The 21963-nt window shown below is 39.9% G+C and overlaps 1 protein-coding gene across 2 annotated transcripts in view; it reads left to right on the top strand.

The window, feature by feature from the left end:
* Positions 1-21963, top strand: part of stmA (Protein EFR3 homolog stmA) — a 76476-nt gene that overhangs the window by 25275 nt on the left and 29238 nt on the right. For both annotated transcript variants that reach the window (XM_071592953.1, XM_071592952.1), the window contains 7 exons: positions 11215-11291; positions 13689-13816; positions 14079-14229; positions 15571-15723; positions 16008-16114; positions 18441-18650; positions 21286-21364. In XM_071592953.1, the coding sequence (XP_071449054.1) occupies positions 11215-11291; positions 13689-13816; positions 14079-14229; positions 15571-15723; positions 16008-16114; positions 18441-18650; positions 21286-21364 (905 nt within the window). The remainder of the gene's footprint in view (positions 1-11214; positions 11292-13688; positions 13817-14078; positions 14230-15570; positions 15724-16007; positions 16115-18440; positions 18651-21285; positions 21365-21963) is intronic.

Here is a 21963-nt window from a genome sequence, read left to right as displayed (position 1 = left end):
ATCTGCAAGGGCTGTCCAAATAGTAAATTACGTTTTGAAATAAAATATGAATCTAAATACAAGGGAAAGTTTTATTATATACATTTGGAAGGCACATTCTTAAGCTATTTTTCCACGTAGTCGCCATTCAAATTGAGGGATTTACAGGGGTGCACCCAAAATTGGTAGGACTGATTTTCTCTGGTGCGAACGGAGCGCCGGAGGGGGTCTGCCTGGCAGGGTAAGGTGGAGGGGGCTCTTAGCAACAGACCGAAACCAACCTCAGTCGCCTGCGGGCTGTCGTTGAGTGAGGACACCGTTTTTAGTGAAGCAAGTTTTTTGTCCGCGTCGAAAAACAAAATGAATCTGAATTTAGAGCAACGTTATTCTGTGAAGTTTTGTGCGAAACTCGGGAAGACGACAACTGAGACCCTCGATATGATCAAGCAGGCTTATGGGGACATGCCTTAAGCCGTTCCCCAGTATTTGAGTGGCACAAGTTGTTTAAAGAGAGTAGGGAGCTCGTTGAAGACGACCATCGCTCCGGACGGCCGTCGACGGCAAGAACCGACACGAATGTGGACAAAGTGAGGACACTGCTGAACACAGACCGACGCTTAACCAGTGAAGAAATTGCAGACCAGTTGGGTCTGTCTGCATCCAACGTCCAACGCATTATTTAACAGGATTTGGCCATGCGCAAGGTGTGCGCCAAGGTGGTGCCGAAAATTCTGCAAAGGCGCACTCGTCGTCAGACAGCTCCTGGCCAAATACGGCGTTGCCACGTCGCCGCACCCGCCCTATTCTTCCGATCTGGCACCACCGGACTTCTTCCCCCTGATGAAAAGACAGCTCAAGAGACGACGTTTTGACTCGATAAAGGCCGTTCAAGAGGCTTCGACGAGGGTCATCAACGGCATCCCCAAAGAAAATTTCCAGCGGGCGTACGGGGAATGGGAGCAACGTTATACTAAGTGCGTAGCAGCTCAAGGAGCATACTTTGAAGACTATTAAGTCGATGTAAGCATATCGTCAATAAAATTCTTGTAAAAAAATCAGTCCTACCACTTTTGGGTGCGACCCTGTATCTTTGTGATACACAAACTTTTTTAATTCCGTCTCTGAAGCAATCTGCCGCCGCATTAACATTTAAACCACTTGTTTATACACCAGCATGCAATTCTGAGTCAATGTAAAAGCCCTATGTTTGCAAGCCACGTGTAAGCGAGAGAACCATAATCGTAAATCGACGATTTTCATGAATATTTTCGATGATTTCCACCGTCAGTTCATCTGTCGCTAGGCTAGGCCGACCATTGCGGCCCTCGTCGTGTACATTGGTGCTGTGGGCATTTTAAACTGAGAATGCACCACTTCCTCACTCCGCCTTCACTCATTATTCAATCTCCGTACACTTCACAAATTTGCTTAACAATTGCGATTGACCCGTGGTGTGTTCCTGTAAAAACCTAATCACAGATCTTAGTTTACAACTCTCGGGATTTAATGTTGCAGCGCACCTTTCAACAGTTGGCAATGTGAGCAAAGAACCACGGTCTGCACACTACCACCATCGGCAGGATACGTAGTGCTGAGTGCAGGGACACCAAGATGGTGGCTCTAGCCCTACCCACCACGCCACTCTAGGCCGAAACGTACGTTACTTTCTTTACAACCCTCGTATTTCCGCTGGTGAGGGATACGGCTCTGTATTTTTTCCTCTCAGCTTTTCCCGAGGGCATTTAACTTAATTACCTTGCCTTAAAATGTGACATATGCTATTGTCCCTTCTTTTTTGTGTGTTGTCCATTGGACTTCTTTCCTCCCCTGCTCTTCCTTTGTAGTATTTCGATCATTTGGTCATTCACGCCTGGAGCTCCACAAAGTTTCAACGCTGCCGCTATTCTAATTACTGATGAGGTCATTTCCCATTCTTCACAGCAAGAGAACTGTGGTCATATGACACCCAAAAAGCCACGCAGAATCACGCCAGCCAGCGCATGACTGCACAGCACCCCGAGGCCATTGCAGGGTTGGACATCGACACCTTCGGATTGGCCATTGTACATTTACTTAACGTTAAATCTCACCGTAGCTGGTGACTTAAGTACTCGCTTCAAGATGCTCAGATATTCCATCGATGATTTTTCATTCCACGAGTTCATCCACAGTAGCTTAGAGTATTTTTCAAACCTACTTGGCGGTTGAATAATTTATTAATCTCTCCTGAATCATCCGACTTTTATGCTATTTGCACTTGTAAAATAGAATCAGAATGAAACTGGGTCGTGGTGGCATCTGTTTTTCACGTTTGACGTATTTTGGTTTCGATTAGTTAGTTGCAATAATAGGATGCTTAGTTGAAGCACTTCACTATCGCCGCCACTAACTCTGACTGAAGTGGGCTTTCGATTTGTAGGATAATGTAAGTAGTTGGGATATTATACGAAGAAACCTTCATAATGTCAACTCCATGTAAGGATTGCTGGCATGAATCCAAAGGAGGCACTGAAAGGTGGATTCGAAGGGTCTTGATTGACAGTTGGATGTTGAAGGCTGTGATAGAGGGGAGAACGTTTGGCAAATGAGGGAGGAGCTGGAGATTGGACGGAATGAATGGAGGGGATGCAGGATTTATGTGGAATTGTTGAGGGGCTTATCGTAAGGATGGATGTCGGGTTGTGTTCTTTTAGGAGAGACAGGGGAATCGTCGCTGTTCCGTTCGGTAGCTTGTGTCCATTCAAAACCTACCTTAACCTGTATAATACCGATAGTTTATCGTATTTCCAATTGATCCTAAGACAGCACTTCGGCATTTACGTCGGACTCTTACCAACGATGTAACAACAGAAACAATTACTAACACCCAAGCGCCCTGGATGGAGAAACCCCCACCTAGGCGGGAATCGAACCCGCGACCTCTAGGTTCGGCAGGCGAGTGCGTCACCCCGTCGCTACGGGGGCCGGCAATGTAATGATTTTATATATATATATATATATATATATATATATATATATATATATATATAAAAACACAGATGTAGATTTTTAGAATATAGAGACACAAAGAAAGGACACTCACAATTTGTTATTTTACGTTTCGACAGCACGGCTGTCGTCTTCAGATATATATATATATATATATATATATATATATATATATATATATATATATATGTATGTATGTATGTATGTATGTATGTATATATATATATATATATATATATATATATATATATATATATGCACTCACATTTATCTTTTATGAATGTCGGTGTGTTACTGCCGGAGGGCGTCGAGCATGACTCTTTAAATATTGATTTGTGCACGTTGGGGGTGCGAGGAGAGAATCCATCTTCTCCCAGCCGCTGTCAACCAACCCTCCCCTGCTACCACTGCCCTCCCTCCACACCCTCTGGCACACGAAGAAATCCGTTCTCCTCTCGGGGTATCCGCGTGCCAGGGGGAGAAGCGACGCCGAGCCACCGTTGAAATTCTATCGAACCGTCAGTCTTCGAGGCGGACTCGAAACTCCTGGAATGAATTTTGAAACGAGAGTGTTGTTGAATTGGGAAATATCACAATGTTGTGATTGCCGCATTAATTACGCAGGCGGACTCGGAATTGCAAAGCACACGGTTTTCGCACATTTCTTTGCCGAGTACAAACAGTTTATTAAAATTATTAACCCAAGAACGGTGAAGGGGGTTGAAAAAACACCTCAGAGCGGGGTTTTTCCTGGCGCCAAACGAAAACGGCTTACGTTTGCGACTCGGGTTCTTAACCATTTACTTAGATTATCCAAAGGGGGTAGGGGGGAGAGCCCTCACGTTCCCCAAGTCAGTGGCACGCGCAGTCTCGAGGAGCAGTAAACATAAGAAGTGCGAGTAGGGTGATGTTTCACCCCGCGTTACCGTTTGCGTATACATTTTGTTATTTTTCAAATTTTCCTCGCTTTTATTTTGTTTGTAATTTTTGGGCAAGTATTTCTTGTACAGTGCCCACACTATATATACATATAAGTATGTATGAGAAAACCTAATTTACGGCTGTTATGATCATAAAAAGATCCAAAATATGCCTCGGCGCTCTAACTTTAGATCTTCGGATGCTGTGGTCCAGTTAAACACGCAAGATGTGTGTTTGATCCAATACCTAACATGGCCCCATATAAAGAGGAGGATATACCTGTATACTCTGCCGAGGCACTTTATTTTGTATTCAAGAAATGTTGGATGAAGGCCCAATCCGTCGAACCCCAACAGGAGCAACGAGACAGGGAAGGTGTGTTCATTTCCCCGGAACCATTGACCGGAAATATGGAATCAAATGCTCTCGTTGTATGGCACACGTGTGTCCAGAGCACAGGGGTGTTCTCTGTCAAACGTGCGCTCAGCAAGAATAAGACATAAGAAATCGCTATGTATGTAATTATCATCGCAATGGTGATGTATGTAGTTTTTTGTATATTGACGTTGTATGTGCTTTTTGATTTTTAATTCCTCTCTAAATCCTCTGATTCGTATATTATGCGAATTCTGGAATATGGCTAGGAACTTGAAATCTTTGTTGATTTCTTAACGAGCATTGTTCTTCATTACTTCTTGTGCATAATGTTTGGGCGTTCGAATGGCAATTGTGCGTAGGCATTGAACAGCAAGATCGCTGGTCTTGGCATCCACAATATTCGTCGAACGATTTCTTTGATGACGAATGCACTTTATCGTTGGATGAGGAATCATTTTCAGTTTTATGAATTCCATTCAACCACGTTGGTTTTACTTATTTACTAGAAATATTGAGGTATTAATTGGATTGGAATGGTGTTAGAAAAACAATATTTTCTAGTTTATTGAATTACTTTGGCTTGGCGCACGAAACTTGGGATGGGGATATTTAATCTTAGGCGCCTAATTTCATTCCCACCTTTGCGAAGCAAATCAATTCAGTTTTTGTGCAATTTACAGATGGTGAAAGCAGCAAACGTGACGGTAATTGTGATAATGAGTCATCTGTTGCTTTTCCCGGCTATTTTGACCACTGACGTCTATTTTGGCGATGGACAGATAAGGTCTTCAAGGCAAAGGCCGATCCTTACCGTGAAATCTCAGTCAATACATGCTTTGTGTATGGAAGTATCGGGAAAAATTTCGGAAAAATAGATTTATTTAAGATATTGCTATAATGCCTCAAAATTATTCAAAGTATATCCCTTGGGCGTCGACGCAATTTCCAGTGGCTTTTCCACGGCTCAAAGGCTCCCTGGTAGGCAGAAGGTCTTTAAGGGTCCGCGTGTAAGCTTCTCTGACGGCACTTGGGGGTCCCATGATGGTGTTCTTTGAGGATGAGATGATTAAACCTTTTGGGAATAGGAAATAGTCTTCGTGCCAAGTTGGGACTGTAAGGGGGTTGGGGAATCGTCGTGATGTTGTTGCAGGAGGTCTTCGTAAGCAGACACTCGACTCTGCTCTTGGTCTTCCGTCCAAAGACCTTCGGGAGGACGAATTTAGCGCACATCTTTCGAATCGCCAAATTTTCAGTTACAATGGTGTGTGCACTGTCATCTCATCAATGCCAGTATGCAATGTGCGATCATGCGCACACTTAACCGACGGTCAGCTGAATTTTTAGCGCTTAACGTACTCACGTCGAGAAAACTTGTTGCCGATACTTTTTAGACAAACCTTGTATACGTGTTAAATCTTGAGTCAGCTTTATGTGTATCTTTCGAAGTTGGACTGTGAAATTAACGAAATTTCAATCAAAAATTTAATTTCGGTCACTTTCGTCGTTAATATCGAATGCGTCGCGGCTACATGTTCGGTCCGTATGGAAAAGGACATTTTGGAGGATAATTTCATTTAGAGGGTAAATTTATGATGCCAGTTTAATGTAGCCTTAAAAATAGCGCGCCGGCGACCATCTGAAATGTAACAGGTAGAACTTAGGAAGATAAATCACGTTATATTCCTTGGTTCGGTTTTTTATTGGACATGAAGGTTTGTATCCTTGCTCTTAATGTCTACTGAGTTCAGCGTGCAGCTTCTACATGTATGCTGCCCGGAAGCAGTAGGGATATACGTGGATGGAATTATTTTTTATGGACTAAACCGTTGGAGATACGTTCTTGACGGTCCATGTCAACCACTAAACAGTTTAGTGAATTTCCGCAGCACTTAAGTGCAATAGAACTAATTTCCCTGGGCGGCTTCCTTTCTTAACTCTCTATACTTTCAATTTCCCTCAATTTCGCACGAAACATTTACTTTTATTCCCATATTCGCTTATAATTCTTCCTCTCTTTCTCTCGCTCGTCTTCCCCAACGAACGAGTTTAGGATTCATGCCCCGCCACTCTCCGTGTCATCATATTTACTCACTTTCTTTTCATCCTGTCGTTATGCCCCAATTTTCAATCCCTCCTCGATCTGTGTCTTCACTCTGCGATGTCTTTCGTTCCTGCCTCAGCCCTTCCGATGCCTCCATTGTGATTTCGTCGCTGTATAGACTACGGATAGATGCCGTGGAATTTATGATAAAACTCCCAGCTCTCCAAATTGTGCAGTAAAGGAATGAATTCCTTTTTGAGCGTTCTGACCCCGGTTTATAGGGTGAGTATCGTCGATGGCCACCCAGGGAAGAGATCTCTGCCCTGCGACTCTTTTCTGGACACATTTTGCTGAAAATTTCCGGTTCAAAAGGAGCTTTGGAAGACTTTTCCTGATTAGAGATCGTTCAGAATGTTGCCGTGCCTGGATGGTACTCAGTAGAGGAGTTTGGCTGTCAGCTGACTCGCGTGCGATATGCTAAAAACGTAAGTCCTAATGCCAAGCGGTGGAGTGTTGGTAAACATTCGGAAATAAAGAGAAATCTTCATAGAAGTAGGATGTTCGAAGCCATTATGCCGCTGCTGCTGTTGTGATGACTGTGGAAGGAAAGAGAAAGGAACATAGGGTGAAGAAAAGAATGGTTATTAGAAATTCAGGAAGAGACGTCCTAAGTTATGTGGTGAATTGAAGTACGCAAATAATTCAGAACTACACTGTGAAAATATCTTCTTGCCGGTTTGCTTTACTTTCAATTGCTTTGAATCATTTTCATTAATGCATGATAAGTAAAAGCCGCGAAGTCCTGCAAAATTTAACACCAGCATGCAAAAAATACCAGGGAGGTGATTGCTCGATAATACAAGGTCTGTCCCAAAAGTAGTATGACTTATGTTTTCCCGGATAGACGGACGGATGGGCGGCGGTTTCTCTGGCTTTGTTCGAGGGAGGGGAGTCACAGGAAAGACCGGTGGCAGTTGGCTCCCAGCCTTCGCGGATCATTCGTTTGCGAAACCTCTATAACGTGACGTCGTTACGCTCCGTCATGAACCGGTTGTTGGAATGGCACTACCCCATCAAATCTTGCGCGAAATTTGGCGTGAAACCGGGAAAGAGACTCGTGACATTCTCAAGACAATCTATGGTGATAACACCGTGGGTAGATCGGGTGTTTTTGAGCGGCACAAGTTGTTTCGGGAGGGTAGAGAAGATTCAGAAGACGCTAAACGTCCAGGGCGCCTCTCGACCTCAATAAGTGACGAAAATCTTGCAAGAGCGAAGGCGTTGTTGTACAGTAATCGCAGATTAAGTGCTCGGATGGTTTCCGATGAACTTGGCATCCCTAAAAGTGATGTGCATCGACTTGCGAGCGAAAACATGGACATGAGAGAGGTGTGTGCGAAGTTGGTGCCGCGAATGCTCTCGGACGAACAAAAGGAAACTCGCACGACAGGCCTTGAATCTTCTCGAGTAAAGCATTTACACAAATGACTGCATGTGTAAGAATCATGGCATTCAGCCGCTTTGGATTAATTCATCAAACAAGAATTATTTATCTTTTTTCTAATAATTGGCTACGTGAACGCGTGTGTTTTTCTAAGAAGCAGCCGAGGCAAAAGTAACTGAGTTTTTAAAGCTGAGAACTCAAATTAAAATTCCTTATTTGTTCCCTCATCTCTTCTACAAACTAAGACTTTTTAGGCCTACAATCGGGCCACGGAATGAAAACTACGCGTTGTTGGTGATGCAACAACTTTGTGTTTAATGACTGCTATTAGATGTGACTAATCTGACCGATCTAATGCAAATACAGACAAAATAAAGAGTAATAACTGCAACAGGAAGTTCGTACCTAAATTCACTTCCCTTTACTTGCTTGAGACGTATAATAAGTTCGTTGTACTGTGATTAAGAACCCAAATTATTGACCGGAAAAAATGTTTTTATCTTGATAATAATTTTGGCTTTCGTGAAAATGCACTAATAAGGCACGGACTGTACGCCAAATTAGACGTGACTGTACTTAAACTCCTGAACATGTAAATGATAATGCCCTCCTCAAACCACTTGGGGATCGATCTCTCCGTTTGCTGACGCAATTGGTCCAGAGTGTGAAGCCTCCCTTGGCGAGGCTCCAGTTTTGTGGCTGATGCGTCTGCGGCGTTTCGCATTGCCCCTCCCCCCATTGATAAACTGCTCCCCCCCTCGAAAGCATAATCATTAATTTTGCCCCCTGAAGTAAGTGGTAAAAATGAGTACCCCACGAGTTGTCTTCTCCCGCCAGTAGTAATCGAGTGCGGCGGAGAGGGAACTAGGATCATCTACGCCGGCATTCCATTTTGCTAGCGCAAGTTTGAGGAATATTTTTCAAGGCCTCCTCGGTCCGCCAAGCCTCTCAGGGCTCTTAGTATAATAGGTTGATCGTATTGATACCGGTCAATTCCTCCTTCGACATCGCTGCCCTCTGCCCGAACGGAACCCGGGAGTGAGGTGTGTGGCCAGCCCTCTTCGAGTGTTAAGCAGCATGTGTTGCCCATTGGACCTTCCGTGCTCTCGGATGCATAAATTCCAGGGACAAAATACCCAGGCATCATTCTTGTTCTATCCACTTTTATCAGTGACGTAGCATTGTGAATGTGTATTAAATCCAACTCTTATGAATACCTAAGGAGATTTAATATGCAGTGCTGTATTTTTCAACATTTCAAGGACATTTTTTACTTTGTGGAGTGAATTTTATCATTTGATACTCATTGATTGGATGTTTTGGAAACATTAAATGTATCTAAAAACTCTCAAGATCATGAAAGAAAGGTGCAAGTTTTCTGATTTTTCTGTTAAACGAATTTACGACCTTGTGACCAACTATTCATTACAATCTCATTACAAAGTTGTAATGAATAATTGATTTTATAAATGTGACTCAGTAAGGAAAATCTTTAATACCAACCCTCCCAAAATATTCACCTATCACTCTCCTCTCTCTCTCTCTCCCTCTCTAATAGCAACATTGACAGTCCAGGCTTTGACTCCAACTTTCTTAAAATTTAAAGGAAAGTCTGACTCTAATTCTCCGAGAACCATTGATTCTGGTTGCAAATGCGCTTGCTTGAGGGAAATGGAAAATAATTATTGAATAATTTGTTTATAAACTGGTACTTGTCACTCAAAAAGTTTTCTGAGATTGTTCAAAAGAGCCTCATTCTCTTGTGATATACAGTCGAATACCCAACAGAAATACCTGCATTTAGCATTGAAATTTCTTATAAGGTAAAGTGGTGATGTGCATAAAAATCTATTTATTGAATGACCAGGTTTCATTGCGGAGTAACATCATGGGCACCATCACATCACACATGATGATGTTACTCTGCAATGAAACCGGGTCATACAAGAAATATATTTATAGGTAGTAACAAACATTTTCCATCAAAGAGTTTCACCGAGTAGTGCCTGAAACATTTCCAGTTGCATTCAAGAAGCTTTATTGCTGTTCTTTTTATTGTTCTTTATTTGGGTGCTCTTTAGCTGTTAATGCCATCTGCCCTTTTCCAACCTCAGGGAAAGACTGGCCCTCATGAATAGGGAATGTGAACGACCTCAAATGATTGTAGCATTACTAATGTGAATATTTATGGAACAAAAATTATAAATGAGATCCCTGATGGTATGATATTTTAATCTAAATAACTTCACCAATGAGATCGTTGGCCCCATCTGGGGAATGACTGAAATTATTTAAGTGGCATTTCACGGACAATGGTGAACAATGAGCAAAGAGAATGATGAGGAGCGGTTGGGCTGTTGAAGTGGCATCGATTAGTTTCTCCAGTAATAGATGGGTATGAAAGGAGTGGGCTTCATTAGTTTGGTTGTAATGGTAGTACATGTTGGAGCCAAATAACCTAATGGGTACATGGGAGAAGAATAAATGGGTTGAGACAAAAGGATAGGGTGAGGAAGCCATGATCGAACATGCTGGAAGAATGTTGTGTCAATGGAAGTAATAGCAAGACATTTCAGGAACGTGCACAAAACAGTTCATGACTGTGGAAGAGGTGTAGGTGCCCAAAAACAGTGTTTTTCCCAAAATACGTTCAAATTCAGCTTCTTTTGTCTGAGCTTACCCTGAAATGGACTGATTTAAAGAGTATTGATGTATTGTTTAGGGAATGCAAATTCATGTGCTCGATGCCAGAGCAGCAGAGCCGTGAGTGTGATGGATAAGCAGAGTTTTTGAATATCTCTCCAGGGAAATAACCTCATCAGACTGCTCGTAGCTTTTAGTGTATATACCCTGGAATTTCCCCCATTTTCAAAAGTTCAAGAATTGATGTTGTTGCATGTGTGAAGTATACAAAATACTAACTGTAAAATTTTAACTGACCCGCAGTTTTTTCAATAAATGACCCTTAAGTATCTGAAATGAAAACCAGTTATCAAATAATACGTTAAGGATACAATTAGAAAGGTGCATCATTTGCTTATCCTTGTCTTGACTATGTTTGTAGTTAACAATAATAACCAAATAAATACCTATCTATGAGTTGTGTAGTCTACAGTCTTATGACTTAAGATTGGTTTTTAATTCTGAATTATAGCATGCTTTGCTGTCAGATTTGCCCTGTCAAATTTGATCATTGTTAGTAAAATAATTTTTTTTATAAAAAGCAACACTTTACAGTTTCTGCTTGATTTTATTGATTGCCATGGAAGGCATGAATCTTAATCAGATTAATCAGTCGAATTTGATCTTTGAAATAAATTTCTGTGATAGGAGTGTAAAATATAACTTTTATTTGTATGACATCACTGGTTTGATTATTGAATTGTCTGTGTATGCATGTATGCCAAATGAAACGTATGACCCACATGAAAGTATGGTGTTTAAATGAAATATCTGTTTGTAGGTTGCTGTGGGTGCTGTTCGGCACTTCGGCCCAGGTACAAAAGACTTGTGGACAACATCTTTCCGGTAAATCCTCAGGTATGTGAATGATGTCAATCGTACAATTTACTTGGTTGTTACATTACTAAAAGGTGAGAAGATATGAGGATACTTAAATTGGCTCAAGTAGGACTTCATGAAGATCTGGTCTGGAGAGAACTCTTTTAAATGTTATTTGTGCTCCAAATCAAAATTGCTTCATGTATGCTAAAAGATGCTCTTGAGTGTGTTTAAAGTGTCGTTGATGCATGATGGCCAATTAAGTATGATCATGTCAATGATGTACATATTGTGAAACTTGACTCACCTTTTCTGAGGGGGCCTTACATGTTGAGGAAGAAAGTAATATTTATTAAGGGCCGTACAGATCAGTGCCGAATTATATTATACAGATGCTCAAACTTAGTCCTTATTTTGGTGTTCCTTTCACCTTATTTAATCATGAAATAAACACGATGGTTTTATGGCTGCTAATAATCAGCTGATCAATATTACTTTAAACTAATAAGTGCGTAAACAATTATGCTTTGTACATATGTCAGTCCAGGTTCATGAGAAATTAGAAAATATTTGGAATTTAAACAATTATACTTGCTGAAGTAGGAAAAAAAGTTGTGTATTTTATTTTGGAAAACCATAAATACTCCGGGGTGATGAGTCAACAAGGGGTAGCCATAATAATGAATAGGAAATTGGGGAGATGGCTGGTGAACCCAGAACAGGGGAACGACAATAATATGTAAGGGTTATTCGGAAAGTAAGGTCCGATTACTAATAAAAAATAAACCTCCTCTAATTTTTTCAAAAAGTTTCTTTATTAAATTCCTTACATCTTTCTCCATTTTTCTACATAGTTTACATTTTTGTCTACGTATTTGTTGTCACGTTCTACAAGATTTTGCTTGCCGAAGTCATAGTCTACCGCCTGTGAGGATAAGCAGTCTTCAACTGCTTCTTTCACCTCATCATCTGTGGCAAAGCACTTGCCTCCGAGAATTTGCTTCAAGTTGAAGAACAAGTGAAAATTGGTCGGCACCAAGTCTGAACTGTATGGTAGGTGGTCAGTACGGTCATCACAAATCTGTCCATCCACGGCATTGACCAAATCGTCTGTGATCACTGATGGTTGGCCCGGTTCATCATCAACATTCTCCCATCTGTCCTTGAAAGCTCTCGCCCACTCATGCACTTTGCTGCCATCACTCATCGCATTGGGGCCATATACTTAAATTATCCGTCGATAAATTTCCACTTCTAAAGAAACATGTCTTGCTGACGACAACAAACGAATCACTGAACATAATTTGTGTTTTGGCGGGTTGATCAATTGTTTAAAACATTTTGAATTCACACTGTAAACAGCGTACTGCAACAATACCAATGCAAATGGAATTGTTGAATGCCCAAGGCATGCCGGGAGCTGGTGCTAATGTGAGTTTCAATGCTCGCTAGACATTCGATTAGCTACTGCAATTCGGACCTTACATTCTGAATAACCCTCGTATTTAGTATATACAAGAGCAGACATGATCAATCTAGTGGTAATATAGGTGTATATGGTGACAAGCAGTCATAGGGAGGAACTTGATTGTGCAAACAGTCAGTCAGACGAAATCATTGCATATGTACTTGGGAGGAAACACGTGATAGTGATGGGGGATTGGAATGCAGAGTTTGGGGGAGGGGGGAGATGGGAGCAAGGGAGGAGAGTCAGACGAAATCATTGCAAATGTACTTTGGGAGGAAACACGTGATAGTGATGGGGGATTGGAATGCAGAGTTTGGGGGAGGGGGGAGATGGGAGCAAGGGAGGAGAGTATAGTTTAGGAATAGGAATGACCACAGGTTTAATCTGTGGAGTTTTGCATTAGCAGCAGGTTAATTATAGTTAATGTCTGGTTCAAACAGCATTGTAGATGTAGGTACACGAGGTCGAAATTTTGTGGAGTGGAGGACGAAATCAGTTGGGTTATAATATGGTAGGCACAGATTTAGGTATTGTGTGATCAACTCAAGAGTTTCCTGGGGGCCGATGCAAATCTGAACCACAAAAGAGTACTCATGAAGGGTAGTGTTAAATTTTAGAGAATGAGTAAGGGTAATAGTGTAATACAATGGAATGTAGAAGAATTACCTGGGGAGAGTTGATTAAATTATGATGAAGGATGAAGGGGTGGGTGGGTGTGGTACCAGAGAGATGAAAATACGTATCTGAAACAAGGAATAAAGGAAGCAGCGAATGGAGCATTGGGAAGTAGAAAGGGCAATGGAGTCTAATGCCCTTCAACTCCTGTTTAAAACTCCCCTCCCTAGCACTCCCCCTTTAATTTCCATGAAATGCACATATCCCGAGTGCTGGTGTGCAGTCAGGCCCAAAAGTCTAATGACTGCTGTAATTATATACGGCCTTTAATGAATGGAATTCTTTTGGTGCAGGATGGCCTCGTCAAGAATAATATGGAGAAGCTCACCTTCTATGCTTTATCTTCGCCTGAAAAACTCGACCGAATTGGTGAATACCTCTTTCAGAGAGCCAGCAGAGATATTTATAGAAGACGAAATGGGTATGTAGCCACTGGAATGCATTTAATCATTCCTCTTTAAAATTTGGTTCTGGTGCTTATTGTTTCAATGTTTGAAATATGACATTGCCCCCAAACTTGAGCAGTGCAATAAATAATCAAGTTATGCTTATTATCTGGCATGGATTGTTCATAAATAGAGATCAACTTTTCATTTTATAGTTTTTGTTTGTGCATCTTGGGTTTTGAGAAAGCTCCGTTTGAAATATAATTTGCTGACAACTGTATTTTGAAATTATTTTAGTTTTGTCATCATTGCTATGGAAGCTATGGACCAACTGTTAGTCGCCTGCCATGCACAGAACCTCAATCTCTTTGTGGAAAGCTTTCTAAGAATGGTGCAAAAACTGTTAGAATCAACAGAGCCCAAACTTCAAGTTCTTGCTACCCAGTCAGTAAGTAGTATTGCTAAATGATATATTTATCCATATTTTGGTATTCCTACTGTGTGTGCTAATAACCATTTTTGTCATTAACCAGAACAAGAAACTTTTTAATAACTATCAGTGACTGTGCCAAAAGGGATTAAGGTTTGCCCTTGAGACATACTGTGAATAACTGAAGATTTCTCGAATCCCTATTTATTTGTGTTGTTGGTCTTTTTGATTATTAGAATGAAGAGACAAATATAGTTTGCTTCAGAAAATATATTGCCTGGTGTAAATTAGTTGATGTGCCCTTATATCCTGTAATAATAACTTTGTAACATATATTAAAAGAGTTTTTAATTTTCCACAGATATTATTTCAGAGTACAATGCATTTCACCAACTTGTGGCATCATCAGGTACCACATCAGATGCCGCAAGTCAGTGAAACGCAAGGTAGTGTGAAATAAAGTCTGTGGAAAATTATAAACTCTTCTAAGTGAAGTCTGAAAGTGTCAAGTATATAACTTTGTAACACATTATTAAAAATTAATTTTAAACAAAGAATTATTTCATCACCAAAGAAAATTTATTTTTAGAATGCCTTTCATTGTTTTTTGTCACAATCAGGTTGCCGGAATTTTTAAGTAGATATTTGAGATTTCCATGAAGTGAAACCTGAAGTATTGGAATTCATATGAACTTATTTTCTTGGTTTCAGTTTTGATTGGTGGGCATGTTCCATACCTATGGTTTCCAGTTGGTTCCCTTCATTTTCTATCCTAATTGGACTGTTGTGAGAAATCTCATAAAATGTCAGGATGTATAGGTGATTGATATTTATAGTAATGGATACCCGACCATCTAATTATTTTCGTTTTGAAGCAATTATCTCCTGATTTCAAAAGCCTTTTTGAGAACCGTAGGAAAAATTAAATTGGATCACTAAAAAATAGTAAATATGCCTAAACCATGTTCAGACCTTCAAATAAAATTGCAATGTGTCATTGAAATAGATACTAGCGTGACTTTTGTTGAATGGTGATTTGTATATTGCTTTAAAATGTGGTGGAAAAAGATTTTGCAGTCCTTTGTGAACACCCAGCTAATTCAGTCAATGCTCAAATAATAATCAAAATCCTGATTCATTGGAACATATTCATACGGAGCAGATGTGAAAAAGTTGCTCAGCTCATATTTCATTATTAAAAAATACGCACACAATAGTCATCTAGCGAGATTTTTCTCAGTCAGGAATTGTTTTCAAAACATTAGTTTTTCCCAATGAATTGGGTATAAATTTTTTCTTATTTTTTATTTTATATCTGACCCTCCACTTTTTTTAAATCTCTTGTGTTTAATCCATTAGTTTGTCAGATTTGCCAACATTGAAGAGGACACACCATCATACCATCGGCGTTATGATTTTTTCATTTCAAAATTCTCGTCCATGTGCCACAGCAACTACAGTGAACCAGAACTCCGGGATAAGATTCGTCTTGCTGGAATCAAAGGATTACAGGTAAAGAATAGATAACTTAAAAAGTAGCCATGCTCAGTTCATCTGGTAAAAAAATGCAATGTTATGAATTCAGCTTTAGCAAGCAGTGCATATAATTAAATATTCATTGCATTAATAAGTCATAGTCCGTTGCGTTTTCAAATGAAAAGTACCTGCACAATAAAACTCAAAACTCATCTGATCATAAAATATCTGCAGTACTTGGAATGTTTTCTTAGCCTGGGCAAGGCAAGTGAAATTGTATTGAAATATGCGCAAGCTACATGGTAGTGATTGTTTTGCAGGGAGTGGTGAGAAAAACTGTTTCCGATGACCTTGTGGAAAACATTTGGGAAGCTGTGCATATGGACAAAATCGTCCCATCCCTTCTTTTCAACATGCAGAATCTAAGGTTGGTGTGACTTTGTTATTCAGTTAGCATTTATTATTGTAGCCCTGGGAAATTCATAATTTCTCTTCCTTTCCTTGAATGGATCACTTTTGGCCACACAATCTATACTTTGTGGATCTGTTAGATGAGTGGAGTCCATTTCATATGGAATTAGTGGGTATGTTTCTGTTGCTCCAATCATGTATGTTCTTTGGTCTTTAAGGGTTAGGTGGAAGAATGGACTATCTAGTCTCAATATCACCCTTAGTGTTCAAGAAGTTGTAGGTTTTGTGCATTAATCTGTTTGGTCCCAATCTTTCTACATGATCCATGAATTTAATTATGCACATACGTATCTGTGATTTTAGGGATTTGTTTGTAGAAGGTGTTATTATTTGGGTAACGGCCTTTGATTCTAGACACTAGGATTTTTCTAATGATTTTAATTTTTTTTCTAATTGCTTGCTTATTGTTTTGTGTTTAGATTGAGTGTGGCTGATGCATTGAGTGCCTGCTTTTATTACCTTTGTTCAGCATCAGATTTTTGTATTTCAAGGGAGGCATTTTTTGTTATAGATACTTTGGTTAACTGTTACGTTCTATGCTCAATTCTATGGCTTTCTTTGGTTGCAAGTTCCTTCCATTTGCCTTTGTATTTAAAGTCCCTCTGGTGGAGGATTTTATAGGTGCTAATTTTGATTTCATACGGTGCTGTTTTGAGTGCCTGTCAAATTTATTTTTGATAAAATTTAGTGTTCGATTTTCTCTGGCTGTGCTTGTAGCATTTCAAACTCTTTTTTTGACTCAAGGCTAAAGTTGGCAATAATTGCCAGTCTACCAAGGCTAGACAGTCCAGTTCTACACCTTTGAGCTTTGTCTTGGTCTCTTAGTCAGTGCTTTGGTGCACCTGTTATGCCCCATTCTTTCTCTCTTTTTTCAAGGGTGCAGTTGAAAAGCAATGGTGGCAGTCCAATCCCATTGTCGTACTGCTGTGTCTGTTTTAGATTCTTTGCTCACATCTCTCATTAATTTTTTTTTTCGGTTTCGTCAGTTGAGGTGGTGGCACCTTGGCTCTGACTAAGCATTGGGTCTGCACTGGGGATGTCAGAGGGGTGGGGAGGAGGCTTACTGTGGACAGATACATAGAACCATTGGGTTTGCTTATCCTCGAGGAGAAGGATGGCTACGTGGGAGGGAGAGTGGGAAGTTGAGGGTGGGTTGAGGAATTTGCTGGAAGTGAAAATCGGTGGTCTAGGTTCATTTGGGTAAAGATGGAAGAAAAGAACACGGTGGTACCCTGGTTATGACGTGGCATTGGGTCTGGTTATGGAGTTCCCAAACTAGGAAGGAAACTAGGATTTCATGAACTATAGCAGCTGGAACAGTTAATCTATCTTGGATGTGTTTTTAACTGAAATGTTCGAAGTAAGTGGGGCATAAAGAGTAGAAGCTCTCAAAAGGCTCTCACTAGGGGGAAGGAATTGATGACAAGGATGTTGAGTAAGGATGTTAAGGAAATAATAATGCAAAAAATTTTATATGAAGCATGGTTTTGTATGGGGTGGAAACAGTCATTGAAGCAAGCTGTTAGGAGGATGGAGGGTTTGAAGTGTGGGTCTGGAGAAGGATGCAGAAGTGGACGGAGAGGAAAACAAATGAAGAAAAGCAAGGCATGGTGGGTGAGGAGAGGGGATTGTTGGGAGAAATCTAAAGTGGGCAGGAGAGATGGTGAGAGAGCATTTTGTTTGGCTGTGGGATGTTGAAAAGTAATGGAGCAGAGGATGTTAGGCAAGCAAGGAAGGGACACAAATAGGGTATAGGGATGTCGGACGGAATGAAGGGAGGAAGGAAGTAAGCATAATTGAAATAGGACTTACTTTATTGTCAAATGCCTGGTTGTGTTTTGTTATGATAGGCAAAGATTTGTGTCGTGCCATTGTATAGTCTATATGGACCCAAAATCATGCTTAAATAGTAGGACTCAAAGAATATAATGATTTAAGTTTCCTACTCTTTACTTCATGAACTAGTTTGATTTTGACTCTCGGTAGAGTTTAAATAGAGGACATAAAAAATATTTCTTTTGATTTTATTTGACAACCATTTGGGCTTAAACATTATTTTAATTGGTGATCCCTCAGTTAACATAGGTATTGGTTAACAATATTTAAAGTGATATAATGATCAATTTTGGTCTATGTTCTGTTTAGATGCATTTCCTTATAACCCACTGGCTACTTACCTGTTGGTGTTGTATGTGAAGTGTTTGACGTCTGTCAAGACAGATGTGTTAGTTGGTTAGAAACGCGAGTTCTCTTGGTGAGGGGTGTGTGATGTGGCATTGCAGGAGCATGCGGGGCAAGGGAGCCAAGGGCGAGGGAAGCAGAGGGAAGGCTGACATGATGGCTGAGGAGGACGACGCAGATGATGAAGTGGACGAGGAGGATGAGGTGGAAGAGCGGTCGGACCCTCCAACGCTGGCCGAGACCTGCATGAGGGAGCTCGTGGGGAGGGCATCCTTTGGGCACATCAGAGCTGTCCTCCGCCCTGTGCTCAGGTACTGCCATCATCCTCTAGCAAGCAAATTTAAAGTCCTCGCATTGCCATGGCATTGTGGCTGGTCTGATAATAACGCCAGGTTTATTTCTGCCCCTCCTATTACTGATTGCTCTTACTCCTGATTTTCCATCATAATTATTGCAATGAATTGTATGTGTAAATATAATTAATAATAATGAATTAATTATAAAATTATTAATTAAAATTAAAAAGAATTAGAAAGTTCCAAAGAAAATTTCAGAGTTTAAGAGGACGCCTTGGTAGCTTAAGTGGCTAAAGCACTCGACCGGATATTGAGGGATCTGGGTTCGAATCCCAGTCAAGGCGAATGATTTTTACACTCTGAAATTGTTGCATTGGAATCAGAAAGTATTCAATCTATAAAGCATATGTTTCAAGTTTGAATACGTTATGTTTTTTAGTATCTGTTTGGCAGCCATCAATAGTGAACGTTTTCAGTGAATTTGTGAAAATGGCGAAAATTGGTCATCGTCATGTGGTACAATACTTTTATTTGAAAAGCCTCAGCCAAACCAATATAAAACCCGAGCTGGATTCTACTCTGGGTGAGTCTGCTCCTTCATTTACGACGGTAAAATTTTTGGTAGCAGAGTTTAAACGAGGCCGTACGACCTGTCAAGACGAGCATCACATTGATGATGATTTTCAGCTAAAAGTGTGTGAGCCAGCAGACATAGTAGGCATTTCAAAAATTGTGGTACATCGAATATTAACTGAAAATTTGGACACGAGAAAGCTGTGTGCAAGATGGTTGCCGCGTTTGCTCACACTCTAGCAAAACCAGTGTCGTGAAGATGTTTCAATTGAGTGTTTAAAAAAGTTTCTCTGCAACAAAGCAGAACATTTGTGCCTAATTACTTCAGTTAAGAAAAAAATGAATATCTGTTTGAACTTAAATATATTACTTATAAGGAAGGAATTTGGCCTGATTCATTGGATCAATGTTGTTTACATTCCAAAGAAATGTAAAGTGGCAGTGTGTCAGAACTATTGCACTATGAGTTTACTTTTCAATGCAGCAAAGGTAATTCTGAGAATCATCAAAAGTAGGTTGCATCATAGAGCAAACCTAGGTGAGCATCGGTTGGGGTTTCAAGGGAAGAGGGATGTGAGAGATCAGTGCGTGCAGTGGTGAAAACAGTGGGAGGAATGTACTTAGAGTATCAACGGGAGGTTTTTGTTTGCATAGTAGCTGATGAGATGTTGGATTGGATAGAGTTCTCCAATTCTCTCAGTTCCTATTTTTTTGTCTTTTATGACCTTGAATCATATCCTTCAACTAATACTAGCCCTGATGACAGGCCAAGATTGACAATCTTTTTTTGTCATATCTTGCATAATCTTGTTAGCAATGAGTGACCCTTGTGCTTTATCATTACACTGCTATAGTCGTTATGGTAAACAATTTTTTTCCGCTGAAATCACCTTCAGAAGGGAAGAGCGTTTTACAGAGGCTCATGCTCCTTTGGGGGGAATGTGGGAAGATGAGATGTGTGCTCTCGTGAGCCACCCCCCCTCCCCATGTTGCACTTCTTGTTGGGGATGCACAAGCCTCCTAGATCAAAGATGTCAGTGTCCCCTCCTGTTGGTGTTGCATTTGGCTTGCTTTAATTATCCCCCTAATGTATTTAAGTTATTTTTAATTTGTTCAGTTTATAAATATATAAACTATTGTAGCTGCTATCTAATCAATTGCCTTGATCTATTGGATATTACCCAATTTGGTGATTCAAACTTTGTCATATCTCCTCATAAAATAAAGCTTAATATGATTCATGTCTTATGCATATGTTCAGTTAACATATTTGGACTGCTTGTAATGAATTTCACGGGTGCTTATTGAAGTAAATTTCAAACTTTTAAATTCTTCTGAAATGGGTTGTCATTTTCTTAAGTTTTCAAACTTATAAAAGTTAATATCTGTTTTTTTGTGCGTTCCAACTTATTAACTTAATTTTAAATCATGGAAGTGCGGTAAACTGTTTATGTCACTTTAGCATGATACTAAGATTTGACCCTATATTTTACGTTTAAATTATGTATACTGTGATGTAATCAGCAGCAGTAATGCAGTGGCATATATGCCCTTTGAATTATTTAATTTAAAATATTATCATGGTTATAATTATTAGTGAGACTAATCTGGGCTATAAGTAACTTTTGATGCTGCTTTGAGAATTTCTCTTCTTCTCTTCACCCTTGCTTCATTGTTTACCGAGTAGGACTCAAATGTGACTTGGTCGAAGGCTTCTCTCCCTAGTGCTATGTAAAATGTTGTTAAGATCAGTGGGGTTGCCTGACAGTGTTTTGTGCTAATTCTTTGACATATAATGTAATTAGGTTATTAATGTTTTAAATTTTTGCAATTGAATTACAAGGTTTATTCACAGTGTGAGACAACTCATACTGATAATATCTTTGGCAAATACATTGGCAATAAATGTCAAAAATACAAGTAGTTGATCCTGATTGTATCAATATGATTTGTATTTCCGAGAGGATTCATAGTTGTGTGAAGAGATTTTTTGTATCATTAAAAGGATGATTTTAGGAACCAATAAACAAGGAATTGTTGATCGCAGTAATTAGTTTGAACTATTCTTCATTTTCAGGCACCTTGATCACCATGAGCTATGGGTCCCAAACTTGTTTGCCATACACACCTTTAGAATTATAATGTTTTCTATTCAGGTAAGTTGATTTGGCTACTTCGAAATGAAGACCTTAAGAATGTTGTTTATGAATGCTGAGTCAGCTCTCGTGAATGAAAACCCAGGCTACAAAAGATGAAGCTAGTTGGCCTTCATTGCTTTTCTTTTATGAAGAAGGTCATATCTATTCAAGTAAATACCGTAAAACCCCAATATTTGCACTTTTATAGGGACCCCAGGAAAAAGTGTGAAAAGGCTGGAAAATGCAAATAGTGGGAACAGGAGAATTTTCACCATTGAAAATGATCTTTTTTCACGTCATATTTTTGTTTTCAAGCAGGATATTATTTATGTTTTCAATTAATTGAGGAAATCTAACCATTTGGATCTAGCGTACCTCACTCTCTGACAAGTGCAAATGGTTGCCCAAATTCAAAAATGTTTGAAGAAAATAATTTTTTTTTGATTCAGTATAGTTTTGATGCAATGGAGCAAGTTTTAATACTTTCTTTATTATTCAGAAGCCCATCGCTGTTATACCTGTTGCATCGAGGCAGCGCGAATGACTTCTGATGTCAGTCACCAGCTCTTGCATTTTTCACGCTTGAACATGTTTGGGTCAGAAGTCGGAGTTCAAGT

This window comes from Hetaerina americana, unplaced genomic scaffold, assembly GCF_022747635.1.
Source record: "Hetaerina americana unplaced genomic scaffold, ioHetAmer1.1.p SCAF_5, whole genome shotgun sequence".
NCBI lineage: Eukaryota > Metazoa > Arthropoda > Insecta > Odonata > Calopterygidae > Hetaerina > Hetaerina americana.
Note: the sequence above shows the minus strand (reverse complement) of the source record. Positions and strands in the feature narration are given on the sequence as shown.